This window comes from Canis lupus, chromosome 27 (assembly GCF_011100685.1).
Source record: "Canis lupus familiaris isolate Mischka breed German Shepherd chromosome 27, alternate assembly UU_Cfam_GSD_1.0, whole genome shotgun sequence".
NCBI lineage: Eukaryota > Metazoa > Chordata > Mammalia > Carnivora > Canidae > Canis > Canis lupus.
The window spans coordinates 9,587,803-9,608,448 of NC_049248.1; the positions used below are offsets into that span (position 1 = coordinate 9,587,803).

A 20,646-nucleotide genomic window follows, 5' to 3' on the forward strand; every position below is an offset into this window, starting at 1 on the left:
GAGAAATTAAGGAGTCAATCCCATTTACAATTGCACCCAAAAGCATAAGATACCTAGGAATAAACCTAACCAAAGAGGTAAAGGATCTATACCCTAAAAACTACAGAACACTTCTGAAAGAAATTGAGGAAGACACAAAGAGATGGAAAAATATTCCATGCTCATGGATTGGCAGAATTAACATTGTGAAAATGTCAATGTTACCCAGGGCAATTTACACGTTTAATGCAATCCCTATCAAAATATCATGGACTTTCTTCAGGGAGTTGGAACAAATTATTTTAAGATTTGTGTGGAATCAGAAAAGACCCCGAATAGCCAGGGGAATTTTAAAAAAGAAAACCATATCTGGGAGCATCACAATGCCAGATTTCAGGTTGTACTACAAAGCTGTGGTCATCAAGACAGTGTGGTACTGGCACAAAAACAGACACATAGATCAACGGAACAGAATAGAGAATCCAGAAGTGGACCCTCAACTTTATGGTCAACTAATATTCGATAAAGGAGGAAAGACTATGCACTGGAAGAAAGACAGTCTCTTCAAAAAATGGTGCTTGGAAAATTGGACATCCACATGCAGAAGAATGAAACTAGACCCCTCTCTTGCACCGTACACAAAGATAAACTCAAAATGGATGAAAGATCTAAATGTGAGACAAGATTTCATCAAAATCCTAGAGGAGAACACCGGCAACACCCTTTTTGAACTCAGCCACAGTAACTTCTTGCAAGATACATCCATGAAGGCAAAAGAAACAAAAGCAAAAATGAACTATTGGGACTTCATCAAGATAAGAAGCTTTTGCACAGCAAAGGATACAGTCAACAAAACTAAAAGACAACCTACAGAATGGGAGAAGATATTTGCAAATGACGTATCAGATAAAGGGCTAGTTTCCAAGATCTATAAAGAACTTATTAAACTCAACACCAAAGAAACAAACAATCCAATCATGAAATGGGCAAAGACATGAACAGAAATCTCACAGACGAAGACATAGACATGGCCAACAAGCACATGAGAAAATGCTCTGCATCACTTGCCATCAGGGAAATACAAATCAAAACCACAATGAGATCCCACCTCACACCAGTGAGAATGGGGAAAATTAACAAGGCAGGAAACAACCAATGTTGGAGAGGATGTGGAGAAAGGGGAACCCTCCTGCACTGTTGGTGGGAATGTGAACTGGTGCAAGCCACTCTGGAAAACTGTGTGGAGGTTCCTCAAAGAGTTAAAAATAGACCTGCCCTACGACCCAGCAATTGCACTGCTGGGGATTTACCCCAAAGATACAGATGCAGTGAAACACTGGGACACCTGCATCCCGATGTTTCTAGCAGCAATGTCCACAATAACCAAACTGTGGAAGGAGCCTCGGTGTCCATCGAAAGATGAATGGATAAAGAAGATGTGGTCTATGTATACAATGGAATATTCCTCAGCCATTAGAAATGACAAATACCCACCATTTGCTTCGATGTGGATGGAACTGGAGGGTATTATGCTGAGTGAAATAAGTCAATCGGAGAAGGACAAACATTATATGTTCTCATTCATTTGGGGAATATAAAAAATAGTGAAAGGGAATAAAGGGGAAAGGAGAAAAAATAAGTGGGAAATATCAGAAAGGGAGACAGAACATGAAAGACTCCTAACTCTGGGAAATGAACTAGGTGTGGTGGAAGGGGAGGTGGGAGGGGGGTGGGGGTGACTGGGTGACAGGCACTGAGGTAGTCACTTGATGGGATGAGCACTGGGTGTTATTCTATATGTTGGCAAATTGAACACCAATAAAAAATAAATTTATAAAAAATGTATTTTTCTCTATACATGAAAACAATTGTAGCTCTCTATAAGCTGATTATTCAATGGGTAAAGGAAAGAATAAAGAGTAATTTAATGCACCAAATGCTGCTTTAATGCTGAAAGCACGTGATCTCCATTTGCAGTGAGAATCAAACAAGAAGAATGAAGAGTAGCTACAGCAAGAGGATTTCTGAAATGCTTTTTTATTTTACAATGAGTAAGATATGGACACAAACCCTAGGAAACAGTTAAGTATGTGTTATAGAGAGTAGAGATTCAGCGAAGGACAAAAAGTGAAGTTTAGATTAGCCAGAGAAGACTTCACCAAAGTAGACTTTTAGATGATCATTGAAGAATGAGAAACAGAGGAACATGGAAGAGGTATTTGATGGAAATGGCTTAACGAATACACACACCGAGGTTAGAAAGGATGCTCCATAGGGAAAATGGAGTAGGATGTCTATTTTAGGGCTGTGTTGAGGAAATAGTAGGTGTAATTATATAATGAAACACCTTGAAGATTAGGACAAATATATTAGATCTGTTAAAGTAGGAGTTAGCTTGATTTAAAAATAACAATACTTCAGAGATCAAAAGATATATAAAGATTACAGGTATAAATATATAAATATAAATGTGATAAATATATACATTTATATTTTATACATATATAAAATAATAACATGGGACATTCTTTTTTCAAACCTCAAGGACAGTAATTCTATGAATTCTGGAAATAGTGACTGTCTATGAGAAATATGTGACGTGATAAAAGCAAAGTTTAAGGGTGATGACACCTTTCACAGTATTGAGGACAGATTGAAGTGGAAAAGGACTGGAGGCAAGAAAGGTAAGTTAGGATGGTTTTCATTTATATTTTATTTTTTTAGGATGGTTTTTATAATCATTTCTTTATGAAATAATGAGACACAAGACTAAGCTGGGGTTACTAAGAATAGAAAGGAAAGAATGGGGGATCCCTGGGTGGCGCAGCGGTTTGGCGCCTGCCTTTGGCCCAGGGCGCGATCCTGGAGACCCGGGATCGAATCCCACGTCGGGCTCCTGGTGCATGGAGCCTGCTTCTCCCTCTGCCTGTGTCTCTGCCTCTCTCTCTCTCTCTCTGTGACTATCATAAATAAATAAAAATTAAAAAAAAAAAGAAAGGAAAGAATGGATAGGTGATAAATACAACTGCAAAATTTGCATAGAGCCTTACAGAGTATGTGGGATAAGAATGTAATGATGGGGGCCCATGGGTGGCGCAATTGGTTAAGCGTCCCACTCTTGGTTATTGCTCTGCTCAGGTTGTGATTTCAGGGTTGGGATTGAGGAGTGAGGAGTCTGCTTCTCCCTCTCCCTCTACTCCTCCCCCTGCTCACATGGGCCTCCTCCTTTTCTCTGTCTCTCTCTCACAAATAAATAAATAAATAAATCTTTAAAAGAAAAAAGGAATGCAATGAAGGTACTCTGTTTTCAGGTTTTCTTGATCATTCTATGACCATGTTTTCTCTTAGGATTGACAAGAAAATACCTACTTGGTATCAAGAGGAATATGAACATAAAGTAATAGTGCTTTACAATTTTTTTTAAAAAACATACTATTCATGGAATCATAATTCTATTTTCTTCATTTATGCTCACATATATGCTCAGTGACTTTATCACTCTTAATTTAGGATCAAAGAAATTGAGCCTTTGATAGCTTATGAGTCTGTGAATTTTTGAAGTTCCATATGTCCTACCATGTTGGAGTATAATGAGAATATGTCCCTTTACTCTTAGCACAGTGCTCTTTTTCCATACACAGAATTTTCTTTTCTTTTTTAAAAGAAAAACTTTTATTTATTTATTTATTTATTTATTTATTTATTTATCTATTTATTTAAGACACAAAGAGAAAGGCAGAGACATAGGCAGAGGAGAAGCAGCCTCCATGCAGGGAGCCTGATGCAGGACTCGATTCCGGGACCCCAGGATCATGCCCCGAGCCAAAGGCAGATGCTCAACTGCTGAGCCACTCAGGTGCCCCTGTACAGAAAATTTTCTTTCTGTTAAGGGAATATTCTTAGTCACTTCTCTGTTGTCAACTAGAACTTTATTCTTTATCTTCTTTGGTAACTGATTTCTACTGTGTTAAAATATGTGTTTATTTTTGAGAAACACTTTTTACAGCACATTTCTTATTAGGAAGTAGGATTAGTAGTTATACAAACATGCAGTGAGAGACTTCTCTCTAGACCTGACAGAAATAGAAAAGAATACTCAGAATCTTTCTAACTTTCCCTCATTTCCTTTCCAGATACACTTGAAACACACAAGGAGACTAGTAGTATATCTGCTGAAAGTTGGATTATTCTATTTTGTCCAATATATCAAAATCACTTTGGTTTTCCTTTTTTTTTTTAAGATTTATTTATTTACTCAGAGAGAGAGGCAGAGACACAAGCAGGCTCCATGCAGGAAGCCTGATGTGGGACTCGATCCCGGGTCTCCAGGATCACACCCCAGGCTGCAGGCAGCACTAAACAGCTGCGCCACCAGGGCTGCCCTCACTTTGGTTTTCATAAAAGAATGTGACACAGACAATTCGTGTCCTTCACATTTCTCAGCCTCCTTTGCAGTAAGGACAGATGTAATATATGCCACTTGCACAGCTGGCCAAAAAAGTCCTGTGCAAACCAACTCCTTTCCCATGGTAATGATCTTAATTGTTGCATTGGAGATGGAGTCACAAGATGAAAGCAGAATGGGTATCCCTGACTCACTGTTTGGCAAGAAGCTGCTCTGGACAGCTACTGGACTCAAAAAGCAGTTTTATGTGAGCAAAAAATAAACTGTTATATGCTTAGCCACTGAGATTCGGGGTTTCTTAGTTACTGTAGTACAGTTTCTCTTATCCTGACCAATTTAGGTGTTGAAACCACCTTGGATAAGAAGGACTTGAAATAGCGACTATTGAAGGCTAAGTCAAAAAGGCAGTCAAATTTGATTTCAGACAGAGACAGTAAAAAAAGAAACAATAATCTTTTTAAAGGTCCTATTTTTTTGGGGGGGTGGGTGGAGATGTTATTTGGGGGAAAATTTACTAAGAAATCACTCCAGAGTCATCACATTCAATACACAGAAAAACATCATTTTTTTCCATTATCCTACCTGGCAAATAAATCTCACCGTTAACTGCTGCATGGGCCATAGGCACTCCCGGATATGGCTGTGGCAGCTGACAAAAATTCGGCTTGTGGATTTTTGAGTTGGTAAAAATATATAATCCTGCGGACTGGGTGAAAATGAATGATTAAAGCATATTGGCAATCCAATCGTAAGAGTGGAATATTGTCTTACATTTGTACTGTAAGGGGCCAAGAGCAGGCTGCCCCAAAATGAACCACATGGCATATTGATTTTTTGGAATTGAAGCTACTTGAGAAACAGTTGGTACAAGGACACTAAGTCCCTCCTCTGTCCTTTCAGAGCAGGAAACACATCTCCCATGTGAATAGTACCCTCCCTGTAGTAAGCATGAAAAAAAAATTCCTTATCAGCAGAGATAGAAACTTTAAAGCCAAGAAAGCTATAGAAACGAACCCTGTTATTTTTTTTCTAATCTATGATCTCAGCCCAAATTCATTTTTTTTTCAGCCCAAATTCCACTTAGAATTCTAGAGTTCCCAACATCTGCTTTCCTTATCCTGTCAATTTCTCACAAATGTATTGTATCTTTGTCTAAAAAGTGTGAGAACTGCCTGCATTTCTCTAGGTCTCAATTTCATTATTGGGCTTGCGTGAGTACATAAAATTGTTTTTTTCTCCACTTAATCTGTCTCATGGAAATTTAATTCTTAGTTCAGCTAGAAGACCCTGAGGAAGAATATTTCCTTCCCAACACTATCATACTTTCATTATTATTATGTACAGAGTTCATAAGATCTTCATGAAAATGCCACACAATAGGGAAGAGACCTATTTTTAAAATATGAAAACAGAGTCACAGAAAGTCCAGTTCATCCAGTTAGTGAAGAGAAGTTGGGATTCGAACTCATGTCTTCTGATTCCTATTTCTGAATTTTGTGTGCTATATGCTGATGCCCCTTTAATTATCTTTTGCATCAAAGAAACTAAATATTTTACACTTGGATGTTTATGTTTCCTTTCTTTTCTCCCTTCAAACAAATATAATGTGGGTGTGCTGGTGTGTGTCTGTGTGTGTAAGTCATGGTCTTACGGCACAGAGTACTTTTTTTGTTTCTTTTCATTTGAAATTATAGGGTTGCATAGTGGAGATTTTTCTTCACAATCCTAGTAAACTTTGCTTTTCTTTATGTTTTATGTTTTGTTGGGAAATATGCCTTTCCCTGAATCTCTGTGCTCAACTCAGCTCTTTCATAATTTATTCCTTCTCCCTTTCTTTTAAGTATCTTGAATCTTTGTATCCAAAACAGACATGCAGATGCCTGCAGTCACCTGGTTCCTACAACCCACCAGGTCTCAGCTGCCTTTTTTTTTTTTTCAATATTAGCCACAGGTAAATATTATTTGCTGTCTTATTTCAGAGTAGTGAGAGACTGTGAGAACTGAGGCACAGCTATCAGTGGTGGCAGTGACATGAGATAGAAAGAAGTCAGAAATACATGTTTAAAGATTAAACAATAAGCTAGGAAACCTAAGAAGTCCTCTTCCTTTTCCCTACCACCAACTGATTTATGATTCTGGAGGCTCCAGAAGAGACAGATTTAAATTGCTGTCGGCTACTCTGCAGAAGAATGACATATTTTCCTCAAAGTGTAAAGAGAGTTGTCAGTCCTTCTGGTGGTGATAAGGTTTAATCTCACAAACTAGATAAACTCTCCTTTCACAACACTGCCTAGTTAATCTCAAAGATAAATATTTTATCTAACATACCCGTAATACTAGCATTACTACCCAAGTTTTGTGAATCTTTTCTTCATGAAAGATTACTTTCAAGTTTTCCTGAAATTTTGCTGCACTTGCTGAAGATGATGAAAGTATCATAGTTGTATGTTCAGTCATTTATTCATTCAATATGTATTTATTGTGCATCAGACTGATATGATGGCTGCCAATAAGGAATTCACCTTTCCAACATATGGGAAATGTTTTGTTATCCTCACATACTAGAATCTCTGACAGTGGCTGAGAGGGGATATGACAGTAGTGAATAGCTTTGGGATCCACTTGGTTGAGGTTGTGAACCCTAAAAGTACACCCCTTGCTCTTTAAAGAGCCAGATAAATTCGTGATAGAATATCAGTATGTGTACAAAGTTCTCCATGCCTCTGATGTTTCAGTATTTTTCTATTAATCTTAGCTTTGTTTTAGGGAGCACAGGACCAGATTCTAGAGCTCAGAAGCCCACTTATTCTCCATTTTAGTAAAGACTTGAAACTCAGTTTGGTTATATTATCAGGAAGATGAATTACCTCAAAAATACTGTAAATGTCATCATTATCCAGGATCTGCTTTGGCGTGTAAATGATCCCCTCGTGAATAAAGTCTTCTGCGTGGATACATTGCTCACTATCTTCTCTTCTGAGATCTCCATAACCAACACTAAAGATACCCTTTACTGGTAGCAAATTATAGACCTGCAAAATTGAGAGAAGGAGGGAAAACTCGTTTTTCTTTTTAATTTTATTTTAAGTGTGATAATGTTCAACCTGGGATTTAGAAGATCATGGTGTTTGTTTAATACTCCCATGCTGATGTTATAAAAAGCAACACAGATAATCATGGGGAAATAATAAGAGTTATGGATCCTAATCTTCCTATGCAAAGGAAATTAATATGTAGAGAAATCAAATTAATTGATCAAAGTCTCACAGCCCATGGTTAAGAATAAAACTCAAGTCTCCTATGTCCTAGCCCAAATGCCTTCCTTTAAAATGAAGCAGAGGGGTTCCTGAGTGGCTTAGTTGGTTAAGGGTCCAATTCTTGATTTCATCTCCGGTCATGATCTTAGGGTCATGAGATTGAGCCCCTTTTGGGCTCCACACTCAGTGGGGAATCTGCTTGTTATTCTTCCTCTCCATCTGTTCCCCTCCTCCACTTGCCTGTGCAGTCTCTCAAATAAATAAATCTTAAAAAAAAATAAAAGGAAGCCAAAAATGTGAACAGTACAGAGAAGTGTGATGAAAGAACAGAAGCCACTCATAATCCTATCATTCAGAAATAATCATTGTAAATTCTTAATTCATTCCTTTTCCCACTTTATATAACTGTTTCCAACTCTACTGAAGTTTTTTGTTTGTTTTAGTCTACTATTTTGGGATCATGTCTAGTTTGAGAAAAAACTAGGTGCACAGGCAACCTAGAAATAAACCATTTGCAGTTCAGTCTTTGCCTAGAGCCTAGTGTCAGGCACCTGCTTAGTCATATGGTATCCAGGTCATTAAACAAATACTGGCCTCTGTGCAGACAGTTTAATCTGGCTGCGCTCATCTCTTATCTATGCTACGACAATAACCTACTAACCCTTTCCATTCTTTCAATTCAGTTCTTATCCTCTCAGCAGCAAACAGCATCTCCTTAACAGAGAAATCTGAATTGTCATTCTTCTGTTTAAAACTCTTCAGATTCCAGGTTCAGCAGGTTCAGGTTCCTCAAAGAGTTAAAAATAGATCTGCCCTATGACCCAGTAATTGCACTGCTGGGGATTTACCCCAAAGATACAGATGCAATGAAACGCCGAGACACCTGCACCCCGATGTTTCTAGCAGCAATGTCCACAATAGCCAAACTGTGGAAGGAGCCTCGGTGTCCATCGAAAGATGAATGGATAAAGAAGATGTGGTCTATGTATACAATGGGATATTACTCAGCCATTAGAAACGACAAATACCCACCATTTGCTTCAACGTGGATGGAACTGGAGGGTATTATGCTGAGTGAAGTAAGTCAATCGGAGAAAGACAAACATTGTATGTTCTCATTCATTTGGGGAATATAAATAATAGTGAAAGGGAATATAAGGGAAGGGAGAAGAAATGTGTGGGAAATATCAGAAAGGGAGACAGAACATAAAGACTCCTAACTCTGGGAAACGAACTAGGGGTGGTAGAAGGGGAGGAGGGCAGGGGGGTGGGGGTGAATAGGTGATGGGCACTGAGGGGGGACACTTGACGGGATGAGCACTGGGTGTTATTCTGTATGTTGGTAAATTGAACACCAATAAAAAATAAATTTATTATAAAAAAAATAAAAAAATAAAACTCTTCAGATAAGTTTGGAACAGACAGTAAATGCTATGGTATCCTGCAGGGAGGCCAATGCTGTACTCGATCCCAGGACCCTGAGATCACGATATGAGCCGAAGGCAGATGCCCAACCACTGAGCCACCCAGGTGTCCCTTGTTGCTTGTTTGTTTATTTTAATACCTCATAAGACTGTAAGTCTAAGATGGTCAAAAACCACATCTGGTTGTTCACCAATAGAATGCCTGTTCCTAGAGCAGGATCCAGCCCCTGGTCAAGACATAGCGAACATTTGTCGCTTTGTCACAAAGTGAACATTGTCCCTTTATTAGGGGACAATGAAAGTAAACCACAAGGCCTTTTTGAAAGTGCTTCATTAGTAGTTTGAATGGAAACTCTCTTTTGTCCATATTTCAAACCAGTGAGTAACTGCCTAGATTTTTAGAGCAAGCTTAAAAATCAGGCATTTCACAAACTACCTTGAAACGTGGTACATTAAAGGTAGCATTGAATATGAAATCTGATTCCAAATTCCACATTTAAAATATATTTTTGGCCTGCTCCTTTTGTAGTGGTTTTATCTATCCTAGCTATGTTTTCTTCATTCATAAAATTAAGGTAATAATACCCATCTGAAAGAATTATTACTCATGTATTCATTCATTGACAATGTACTGGCATCTTTGTACCTACATAAGGTACTGGGCTAGGCAGGGAATGCGGTGGGGAGCCATGTTGCTCCCTCAATGAGAATATATTATAACAGAGAATGAAGAGAAGTGAGACTTGGAAAGCATTTGCGCAAAACGTCTTTTGTGGAACTGAATTATATTCCGTTTCATACATAACCTACTACACCATGCCTGACACTTAGAAGAACACATGTCCTTTCAGCTATAACCTCCAGTTTCCTGAACTGGTCTTCTCCTGTGTGCATGCTCTGACATGCAAGACTCACCGACTGAGGGGAGAGCTCAGTTTCAGGCTTCATCAGCAGAACACTCTGGTCTACTGCTCGGAGGGCACAGAGGGAGTTAGGAAAGGCCCTGACCTCTAGGTTGGTGTGTGAGGCCGGCAGGCTCTGGTTTGAGGAGAAGCTCAAATTTACCTGTAAAGAGAATACAATTATGGCAGCAAATTTTCTAAGTATTACAACCTCAACACTCTCTTCTACCCCAGGCTAGGGCTAGCTCTTTCTTCACTTGGCTTTTTTTCATCCGTTTTAGACCAGGCTTAAGAGATGTGTACACTGCGGGACTACCAGTTAATGATCTCAGGAATGAACTGGAAATGTGGTTCCAGTTAACTCAGGTTTCCTGCTCCTTTAATAACTGGTGAAATTGGGACGCCTGGATGGCTCAGTGGTTGAGTGTCTGCCTCCGGCCCAGGGCGTGATCCTGGAGTCCCAGGATCAAGTCCCACATCGAGTTCCCTGCATGGAGCCTGCTTCTCCCTCTGCCTTGGTCTCTGCCTCTCTCTCTCTCTCTCTCTCTCTCTTGGTCTCTAATGAATAAATAAATACAATCTTTTAAAAAAAATAACTGGTGAAATGTAAATTGGTTTCGGTCACATTGAAATAGAATCCTGAGTGGGAATGAGAACACATCCACTAACAAAGATACATACCTTGCTGTAGTTGACTTCTCTCTGTGCAGGTTTTTGTGGTGAATGTGTGTAGTTTGCATGGTGCCCTGAAAAATCATGCTCGGCCTCTGAGACCAGCCACCTGAAGTCTCCTCCAGGGGGCAGTCTTAGTCATCTGACATTCTAGAAGGGTGCTTTATTGTTTATCAGGATCCGGGATTTATTGGGTCATTTAAAAAATTGAACATCTAACATGCATCCTGAGAGTTAACTGGCTGAGATAATTCAAAGAACTGTGAATAAAGAATAAGAACTACAAAATAATGGAAAATTGTGCAATAATTTTTTTCAGATTGGATTCTGTTTTGGCCAGTAGAAACTCACTGATAAGTGAGTCTATTAGTTCCCTATGTTTATGTAAACATTTCTTGAGTAGAATCTGAGTTTTATTTTATTTTGAGTAAATTTTGAGTAAATTTTGAGTAAAAATTTGAGTATAAATTTGAGTATAAATTTGAGTATATTTGAGTATATAAAAATTTGAGTATATTAAAATAAGTCATTTAGAATTTAGATACTTTAGTAGTATCAGGTAATATCCTCAGTTTATAACTTTAATAACTCTCTTTTCTAACTTTTAGTGGTAAATAAAAATAGTCAACTTTCTTCTAAATACTTTTCTTTTTTAATAGCTTTCTCTACTTTTCTTTTCTTTCTTTCTTTCTTTTTTTTTTTAGAGAGAGAGAGCATGCACCCACAACCCTGAGATTCCCGACTTAAGCCAAAAGCAAGAATCAGTCACTGGACAGTCTGAGCCACCCAGGTGCCTCAGCATCTCTACTTCTGATGACTAAGTTACAAGATATTTAACATGAAGAGATTGAGAATAATGTCCAGGGACTTATGCTTCTGCGTGAAAGTTTTCTGATGTTACTCAGGAGGTGTCACATGCTTTGTACCAGAGAGAAACCACTGCTGGAATGAACAAAGTGTGACAAAAGCTGTAGCATAACGTGACCATTCCAGAATTTAACGAATAATTAACTACCCATGATTAGCAGTAAGGGCATTGAAGTTTGAGACAGGAATCTCCTCTAGGTTCACAAGGAACACACGGTACATACACGGTACATTCAAGCAGAACAGAAACTATGCTCTTGGATACCTGTCCAGGTTTAAATTAAATTAGCATCCATTGTGTTTTTTTTCTTGGATCATTATTTATTTATTTAGACCTTATATATTTATTTATTTATATATATTTTTTAATTTATTTTTTATTGGTGTTCAATTTACTAACATACAGAATAACCCCCAGTGCCCGTCACCCATTCACTCCCACCCCCCGCCCTTCTCCCCTTCTACCACCCCTAGTTCGTTTCCCAGAGTTAGCAGTCTTTACGTTCTGTCTCCCTTTCTGATATTTCGCACACATTTCTTCTCCCTTCCCTTATATTCCCTTTCACTATTATTTATATTCCCCAAATGAATGAGAACATATAATGTTTGTCCTTCTCCGACTGACTTACTTCACTCAGCATAATACCCTCCAGTTCCATCCACGTTGAAGCAAATGGTGGGTATTTGAGACCTTATATATTTAAAGAGGGATAATCTAATATAGTTTTCATTGCAGAAATGCTCATTTGCTGTAATGCATAGTTTAAATCTCCATAAAACTCATGCTCTATAAGTATATTTTAAAAAAGATATGTGAAGCTGGTGAATGCTATCTGATTGTAATGTTATGACTATAGCACAAAACTCCCTTGAGATAAAGCTTTATGTTTCAGTAGGCTTCTTATTACAGCTATGTATTCTTTGGAAATATAAGATTCCATTTGCAAGTTTGGTTTTTCTGCTATAGTCATTAGAGTGCTCAGGTTATGTTTCTCAAAATGGGGCACACACACATATACCTCTGTTCTGTATTATCAGAATTTAACTCACAGTGAGTTGCTGGTATCAAATAGTTTATGGAGATATGTCAGGGGGGATGATGGGATAAAACTGTCAGGTCCTTGTGAAGCATCATTTTTAATGAAACATATGGGGAACAAATATTTCAAAATTAACACTATGAAAGCTTTATAGCAGAGCATATTTTGAATTCCATATGAATTTTAAGATAAAACAAGAAACTTTGAAAACATTGGACTTATGGCCACCTGTTCCAGACTTCTCCACTAACCCTCTCAGGCAGGGTACGGCATCATTCTCTGCCTTTGGAGGTCTTACAGAGGGTAGTTTTAGGAGCACTCTATGGTAGTTTAAAAAATGTATACAATTTCCTTCTTTTCCATACTTCAGAAGGGGAGATGAATAAAAGAACTGCTTACACAAAAGACCCACCTTATTGGCAAAACAGTTTTCAATCTCGAGTTTCTCAGTATCGGCAACAATTTCTCCATTGGGCAAAATAGCATAAATGAGCAGCTGGGCTGCAGGAGCAATGTCTGATTCCACTCGAAAGGAGAAGGAAAATTCCCCTTTCACTGGAGAATAAAGAAAGTTCAAGATAACTGATTAGGAAGAAGGAAGAGTTCTCAATTTTATAAGGAAGAGGCTCTCCAATTATTTCACTTATTCACAATCTGGAGCACACTAAAGAGAGGATTTGCATTTATACCATTGCGCATGTAGTAGTGTCCAACACCTACATGCCAAACCAACAATAGTTTTCCTCAAAGATGTAGGATAAATTATTTCCTTTGCTTAAGTAGAAAAAATCCATTTCATACACATTTCTGTTTTACAATTTAAAAAAGGACGTTGTGGGGGATCCCTGGGTGGCTCAGCGGTTTCGCGCCTGCCTTTGGCCCAGGGCCAGATCCTGGAGACCCGGGATCGAGTCCCGCGTCGGGCTCCCGGTGCATGGAGCCTGCCTCTCCCTCTGCCTGTGTCTCTGCATCTCTCTCTCTCTCTCTCTCTCTATGTCTATCATAAATAAATAAAAATAAATCTTTAAAAAAATAAAAAAAGAGGTTGGGGGGGCCCCAGGGAGCCCGCGGGACGGGCCGCAGGGACGGGCCGCAGGGGCGGGAGCAGGGCGCCCGGTACTCCTGCCCCCCCTTCCCCCCCTAAAAAAATTAAAAAGGAGGGTTTATTTTGTATGTTTGTTTCTGTTTCTGTTTTTAAAGATTTACTTGAGAGAAAGAACAAGCAGGGGGAAAGCAGACTCCTCGCTGAGTGCAGAACCCAACTTGGCTCGATCCCAGAAACCTGAGATCGTGACCTGAGTTGAACCCAAGAGTTAGACGCTTAACCCACTGAGCCTGCCAGGTGCCCCTAAAAAATATTTCTCAAGAAAAAAGTCAAGAGAGAAGAATCTCTAGACGTCTTTAATTATCTCTATTTATGATCCAAATCAACACAATTCCTGTCATATGCATAAGGATAATTCAAAGAACGCAACACAATCTCTACCTTCATTTCAATACTGCAGAGATATAGGTACAAATAATCATATACAAAACATGCCATGTTTCTGATTTTTATCAGAGAATTTCCTGCATTTATCTTAGTGGTTCCTTTTTATGTGCATACACAGTGCTTATAGTTATGCCCACTTAATTTTCTCATAAATGTTCTAAGTTCCTTGTAGCATGAAATTATTTAAAAATTATAGCCATCCTATATCTATAGAAAATTTGAAGACAGGTTGTGGTGAAAATACATAGAAACAGGAGGGTTGAAATAAACTTGAAACTTCTCACTTATGTCACTTGGCATATTACCCTCTAGAGGCCATCCATGTTGTTGCAAATGGCAAGATCTCACCCATTTTTTTTGTGGCTGAGTAGTACAGCATAGGGAATGTAGTCAATAATATTGTAATAACATTGTATGGTGACGGATGATGACTATACTTATCGTGGTGGACACTGAGTAACGTATAGAATTGTCAAATCAATATATTGTACACCTGAAATTAATATCCCATTATATTAACTATACTTCATAAAATAATTTGAAATGATAATACTAAAACCATATAATGGGCACATAAAAAACATAATATCCTGAGGGCATCTTGAAGGCATGGACCATATTTTATTAATGTTTTTATCCAAAAGCCTTATTATAGAGATATATGAAGAAAGATATATTATCTTCAAATTTAGTTCTCTTCAAGTATAGTTCAAATATATAAACTTCAAATAAAGTTTAGCTATCACAAATTGTAAACAAAGAGATATCCTTCACTGATGAATTAGTTTAAAATATTTATTATGTACCCACAAGCATGCCAAGGACTAAGAGAAAAAATGGGGTTTCGAAGATAAGGGACAAATACATTTTAATTTTTGTAATATGTATTCTTCATTTTTTCCTAGATATTCTGACTTACTTTGGGTAGGTGAGCTTTTTGATCTCCCTAAATATGCTCTTTTAATAAAAAAAATTTTATTTTGCCTTAGCTAAATGATAGCCTATATTCATTCAAATGAATAGAAAAAAGGGAAGCTAATTATGAGATTTAGACTGGGGACATGCAATAAATAAATAGACCAAATGTATTCATCTTTTTGTAACAGATCCTTTTTAAAAAAAGTTATTTATTCTTTCATTAAGAGATGTTAATGATTCAAGAAAATCCAGAAGGAAAGTATTATCTAAGATATAGAAATGCTGTGAATCACTTGACTTAAATGACATTTAGAAAACACTCCACTTAAAGCAGAAGAATAGAAATTCTTACATTTACCAAGATAGATCATATGTGGGGCCATAAAATATGTCTCACTAAATTTTTAAAAAAATTCTTTAAAAAAGGTTGTATGTATGTATGTATGTATTTATCTATAGAGCATGCAGGAGCAGGGAGATGAGGTTTGTGGGGAGAGAATCTAAAGCCTACTTCATGCTGGGTGCAGAGCCGATTTGGGGCTTAATCTCACCATCCTGAGATCATGATCTGAGCTGAAATGAAGAATTGGACACGTAACCGACAGAGCCATCCAGCCAGGTGTCCCATGTCTTACTAAATTTTAAAGAAATAATCACAGCAGCATTAAATTAGAAATAAATAAGAAAAATCTCTGAAAAATATCTTGCTATTTGGAAGTTAAATAACATTTATTTTATGAATCACCCATAGTCCAAAGAAGATATTAAAAGGGAAATTTGAAAATGTTTTGTACTGAACATAAATGAAAATATCACATGCAAATAATTGTAAGATGTAGACAAAGCAGTATCTTGAAACCTAATGCTGTTTGTCCAACTGCTTTCAAAATTTCTTCTGACTGATGACTCTGTCATGCTAGAAAGGATTACACCCAAGGCCCCATCAGGATCTAATTTAGATAATTGAAATGATGATATTTGGGCCTTTCAAGCTGATGAGACTTACATGAGATTTTGGACTTGAGTTAATGCTATAAAGGATTGAGGCTTTTAGGGTTGTTGGGATGCGGTGAATGCATTTTGCATATGGGATGGATGTGAATCTTTGGGGCCAGGAGGCAGTTTGTGGTATGCAGAATAATGTCTCCCAAAGATAGATCTCAAAACCTTTGTTATGTTATATAGCAAAAGGGACTTTGCAAATGTGATTAAGTCAAGGACTTTGAGATGAGAAGATTATCCTGCATTATCCAAGTGAGCCCAATGTAATCACAGTAATCTTTAAAGAAGGGGTAGAAATGAAAGAGAGAGATTTGAAGATGATGTATTTCTGGTGTTGAAGATAGAAACTGAAGGATGTAGGAGGTCTTTAGGAAAGGAAACGGATAATTAATTCCTGAGAGCTCCAGAAAGCCTGCAGTCTTTGGACACCCTGATATTTAGTCCAGTGTGACATCTGACCTACAAAACTGTAGGCTGATAAATTTGCATGGTTTTAAGGCAGAAAGAGGGTGGCAATCTATTACAGCAGCAATAGGAAACGAATACAAAGACCTACACAGTAAGATTTTTCTTTAGTGATTTTCTGTGCTTTTAAATTATTTTATGCATCTTAAGACATTTAATTATAAAATGAATATATTTTACTTGAGGAATAAAATTTAAAATATAGAAATGCTATAAAATGAAGAAAAGATACTAAATGGACTAAAATGGGGGTGCCTGGGTGGCTTAGTCAGTTAAGCATCAGCCTTTGGTTTACGTCATGGTCCTAGGGGCCTGGGATAAAGCCCTGAGTTGGGCTCCCTGCTCAGTGGGGAGCCTGCTTCTCCCACTCCCTTTGCTCCTCCCCCTGCTTGTGCTCTCTCACTCCCTTTCTGTCAAATAAATAAATAAATAAAATCTTTTAAAAAATGAACCTAGTATGCCATGTTTTTATATTAGCTTCCTCATCTCTGGTTGATGGAAGAAGGTTGGTGACCATCGCCTCTGTAAAATGTACATGTAAAATGGAAGATATAAAAGTAACTCCATCTTGCTAAAATGTTTAGGATCTGAGTATATGAGAGAAAAACAAGGAAATCCTGGAAGTACTTACAGTCTCCTTGTTCAATGGACAGCACATGGATTCCTGATCGGGAGATCATTCCTCTTGCTTTGATCTGAAGAGGGAAATATATCCATTATCATCTTAAAGTGCACATAGTAAACTTACATAAACATATTTAAAATATATAAATAATCTCACTACTCCAATCCAGAAGTTTTTTTTAATATTTTATTTATTTATTAATGAAAGACACACACACACACACACAGAGAGAGAGAGAGAGAGAGGAGAGAGAGGCAGAGACACAGGCAGAGGGAGAAGCAGGCCCCATGCAGGGAGCCGATGCGAGACTCGATTCTGGGTCTCCAGGATCACGCCCCAGGCAGAAGGCAGGCGCCAAACCTCTCAGCCACCCAGAGATCCCTCAACCCAGAAGTTTTGAATATTTTTCAGCATTTTCCTGTATGTATAGTTACACACTTTAAGTAACAAATATATATTTTGCAACGTTTTAGTGTTTTACTTAATATTTGCTACTTTTCTTGAATATTAATACTTCAAATTTACATATTCTTTCAATAAATATTTTAAACATACACAAAGCAATATGCAGTACAGGAGGATATAAAGTACATGTAAGTTTTCTCTATTGTTAAAAACCTAAATGTATTGACACTCTGTGTGTGCCAGACGTTGAACTAAATATTTTGGTTTTAAGATTTTATTTAATGTGCACAATATTCGCATGAAGTAGGTATAAATCCTATCCCTAGTATTTAAGAAAGATGACTGATATTTGTCTTACAAATGAGATTATATAAATTGCTCAAAGTCACATAACTAGGAAGCAATAAAACTAAGACTCTTATTGTCAATTTCTTTTTGCTTTTTCATAGATTTTTTTCATAGATTTTTAAAAATATTATTTATAGCTAATCCTACCTAGAATTTCCTACACATTAATTTTTCTTAAAATGACTTACTTGAGTAACTACCAGTTTTGGATCATATTTTTAATCTCAGGGCACAAGTAAGTTTATTGACCTCAAAAGTATGATACCAATTTATAATATGCCTGTCAATGTCCTTTTTTCCTTCAAATGCACTATTAAGAACTTTGTAAACTATTCAGAAGCTTTATAGGTGTAAAATGTTACTGCTTTACTGTTTTATTTTCACTTCTCCAATTAATGTCAAATTTGAACATTTTTAGAAGATTGTTTATAATATATATATTTTTAAGTCACTCCATACCCAACCCAGAGCCCAACATGGGGCTTGAACTCACAACCTTGAGATCATGACCTGAGCTGAGATCAATCAAGACTTGGATGTCTAACTGCCAACTGAGCCACCTAAGTCCCCAAATGTTTATAATTTTTATTTCCTATAGTTCTTGATTTCCTTAGTTCTTGATTTCTTATACTTTGCTTATTTATCTGTTAAGTTCTAAGAAAAACATTCTTTTTGACTAAGAAGGCATTTTTTCTTAGTCTTTTTCCTCTCAGTCAATAATTTTCCATTGGAACTCATAAAACTAAAAAGTTTCAGTAGGGACCAGAGCATAAGTAAGAAATTAAAGCATTAGGAATTTTATTAGGAAGTAACTTTTCTTCAAAAAAAAAAAAAAAGAAGGTGCACACTGATATCTAGCACAGCGCATTACTTAGATAGGAACTCAATCTCCACATGATTAGAAAGAGCTATAGTGGTTTCCATTCTTACCAAATAATAGAAGGTTAATTCTTTTTCATCCTTCAGAATCTGTCCATTCAGGATGTAGTGCGCCCGGATCTCCTGGGTTTGTCCACAGGTTATGGTACCAGCAACAAGTTCAAGGTGAACATAACTCTTGCTCGGGGAGAAAATATGCTTTACAGTGTGCTGTGCTTGGTTATGAAGTTCTTCAAGCCACCAATTATCAAAACAGTGGACATTCTGTTTGTAAGTCACCTAGTGTAAAGAATAAAAGGTCTTAAAAAGGCTATTTGTTAATGTACATTATGTATATCTTGGTCACCCTGAAATGTCATGTACTGAAGATTTTATGTGAACCGGGCCTATTTGATTCCATCATAGTCTGCTCTCCCAAATAAAGCATAATCTGTGAGTGACTTTTCCTTAAGTTTATTTAAGGTTGTGCTATACTGATTTAATAGATAATATTCCCTCATAGTCGAGATCAATTACTTTTTCTTAATACTCTTAAGGCTCTAAACTGCATAAAGATATTTAAATTTTTTACAAAAAATAAAAAATGGTGGTAACACCAAAGAAACCAAATAACATCTAAGCTATAATAATGTTGTAAAAATATTGAATTTTATATGGGGATATCAAGATGATCTAAAAAGTGTCTCCTGACACTAGACGATGCTAGAGTAAAAGTTTTCTGGCAGATAATTTTTTTCTTATAACTTAGGTTTCTGATTTGCTTAATTTCTATTTTACTCTTTATTACCATTTCTTTCCTCCCTAGAATTTATGCACTTCCTGGATATGTTTAAGTTCTGTGGCCTCAGCAATGTTTTTTCACTTACCATAACTGTAAAGAGAGAAGATGTGAAGTTGGTGGTATCAATGTAAATGTTCACCAAACCATGTTCATTCGTGATAAGGCTGGATTGGTATGTGGTTACGTCCACACTGACGACTACAGTTTTATGGGCCATTGGCTGATCCTTCTCGTCAACTAGAAGAACCTAGAAATGGAAGTAATAGCTGGTGTCAAGGGTTACATAGCAATGACACCTTCCACTCTCTCTTGTGTTCACCTCTTGAACTATTGGCCACTGTCATTTACTAAAGATCTTAGAATCTGAAAATAAGATTTGTTTTTCTGGGCTCTAAACTATTTTTCTTTCTGACATTTCTATTTAGATGTTCCGTGAGCATATAACAATTAAGAATATACAAAAATGAGCTCAAAATATCACCTTTCTCAATTTTCTTCATCCCTGTGTGCTCTATCTCAGGATACAGTGCTTCTATCCATTCCCATGGATTATCCAACAATATCAAAGGCCTTTTCCCATCATTTTCTCTCTTTTGCTGACTACATCTAACCCAAGGCCAAGTGCTATCTCTTACTCTGTTCAGCACATTTTATTTACTTCTCTTCAGACCCATTGCTATCATTCCAGTTAAAATCTGTTTAAGGTGAAATAAAATGAGATCACTTATCAAAAGGTTTACAGTGGAGCTGAGAGGAACCATGAACTTTTGAATTGGGCCAAACTCAGCCCAAATGCCTGTAACCTGCTACAGAAGATTTTGCTCAGTGAAAGCCTTAGCAACCAATTATATTCAGTCAAGATTAGATTTCTGCCACCAACACCAATCAAAATTCCTCATGAATAACATGCACAAGAATCCTCCTTTGTCTTTAAAACCATTGATATCTGTTCTCAGGGAGAAGATACACTATGTGGATTGCTGCCCAAATCCATGTTTCTTGATTTGCAATCTGAGGCCCCAAATAGATGTTTTGTTTTTATTTTAGCTCTATTTCTTTCCTCCACAGACAAAACATAATATTTTTCCCCCATCTGATTTCCAACAGCTTTTTATTTAATCTTCCACAGTTCATTCTCTTACTGCTTCACGCTTGCTTCAAATCACTCTCTCTATGGCCTGAGCT

The 20,646-nt window shown here is 37.2% G+C and overlaps 1 protein-coding gene across 2 annotated transcripts in view; it reads right to left on the reverse strand.

Moving 5' to 3' along the window:
* Positions 1 to 20,646, reverse strand: part of LOC611458 (pregnancy zone protein-like) — a 50,238-nt gene that overhangs the window by 15,738 nt on the left and 13,854 nt on the right. The window contains exons 11-17 of one of the 2 annotated variants that reach the window (XM_038576748.1): positions 19,547 to 19,708; positions 18,732 to 18,959; positions 17,055 to 17,118; positions 12,959 to 13,101; positions 9,981 to 10,130; positions 7,252 to 7,416; positions 4,985 to 5,090 (exon numbers count right to left, since the gene is read on the reverse strand). In XM_038576748.1, the coding sequence (XP_038432676.1) occupies positions 4,985 to 5,090; positions 7,252 to 7,416; positions 9,981 to 10,130; positions 12,959 to 13,101; positions 17,055 to 17,118; positions 18,732 to 18,959; positions 19,547 to 19,708 (1,018 nt within the window). Of the gene's footprint in view, positions 1 to 4,966; positions 5,091 to 7,251; positions 7,417 to 9,980; positions 10,131 to 12,958; positions 13,102 to 17,054; positions 17,119 to 18,731; positions 18,960 to 19,546; positions 19,709 to 20,646 lie in introns of both variants that reach the window. The other variant, XM_038576747.1, reaches the window with a different exon arrangement.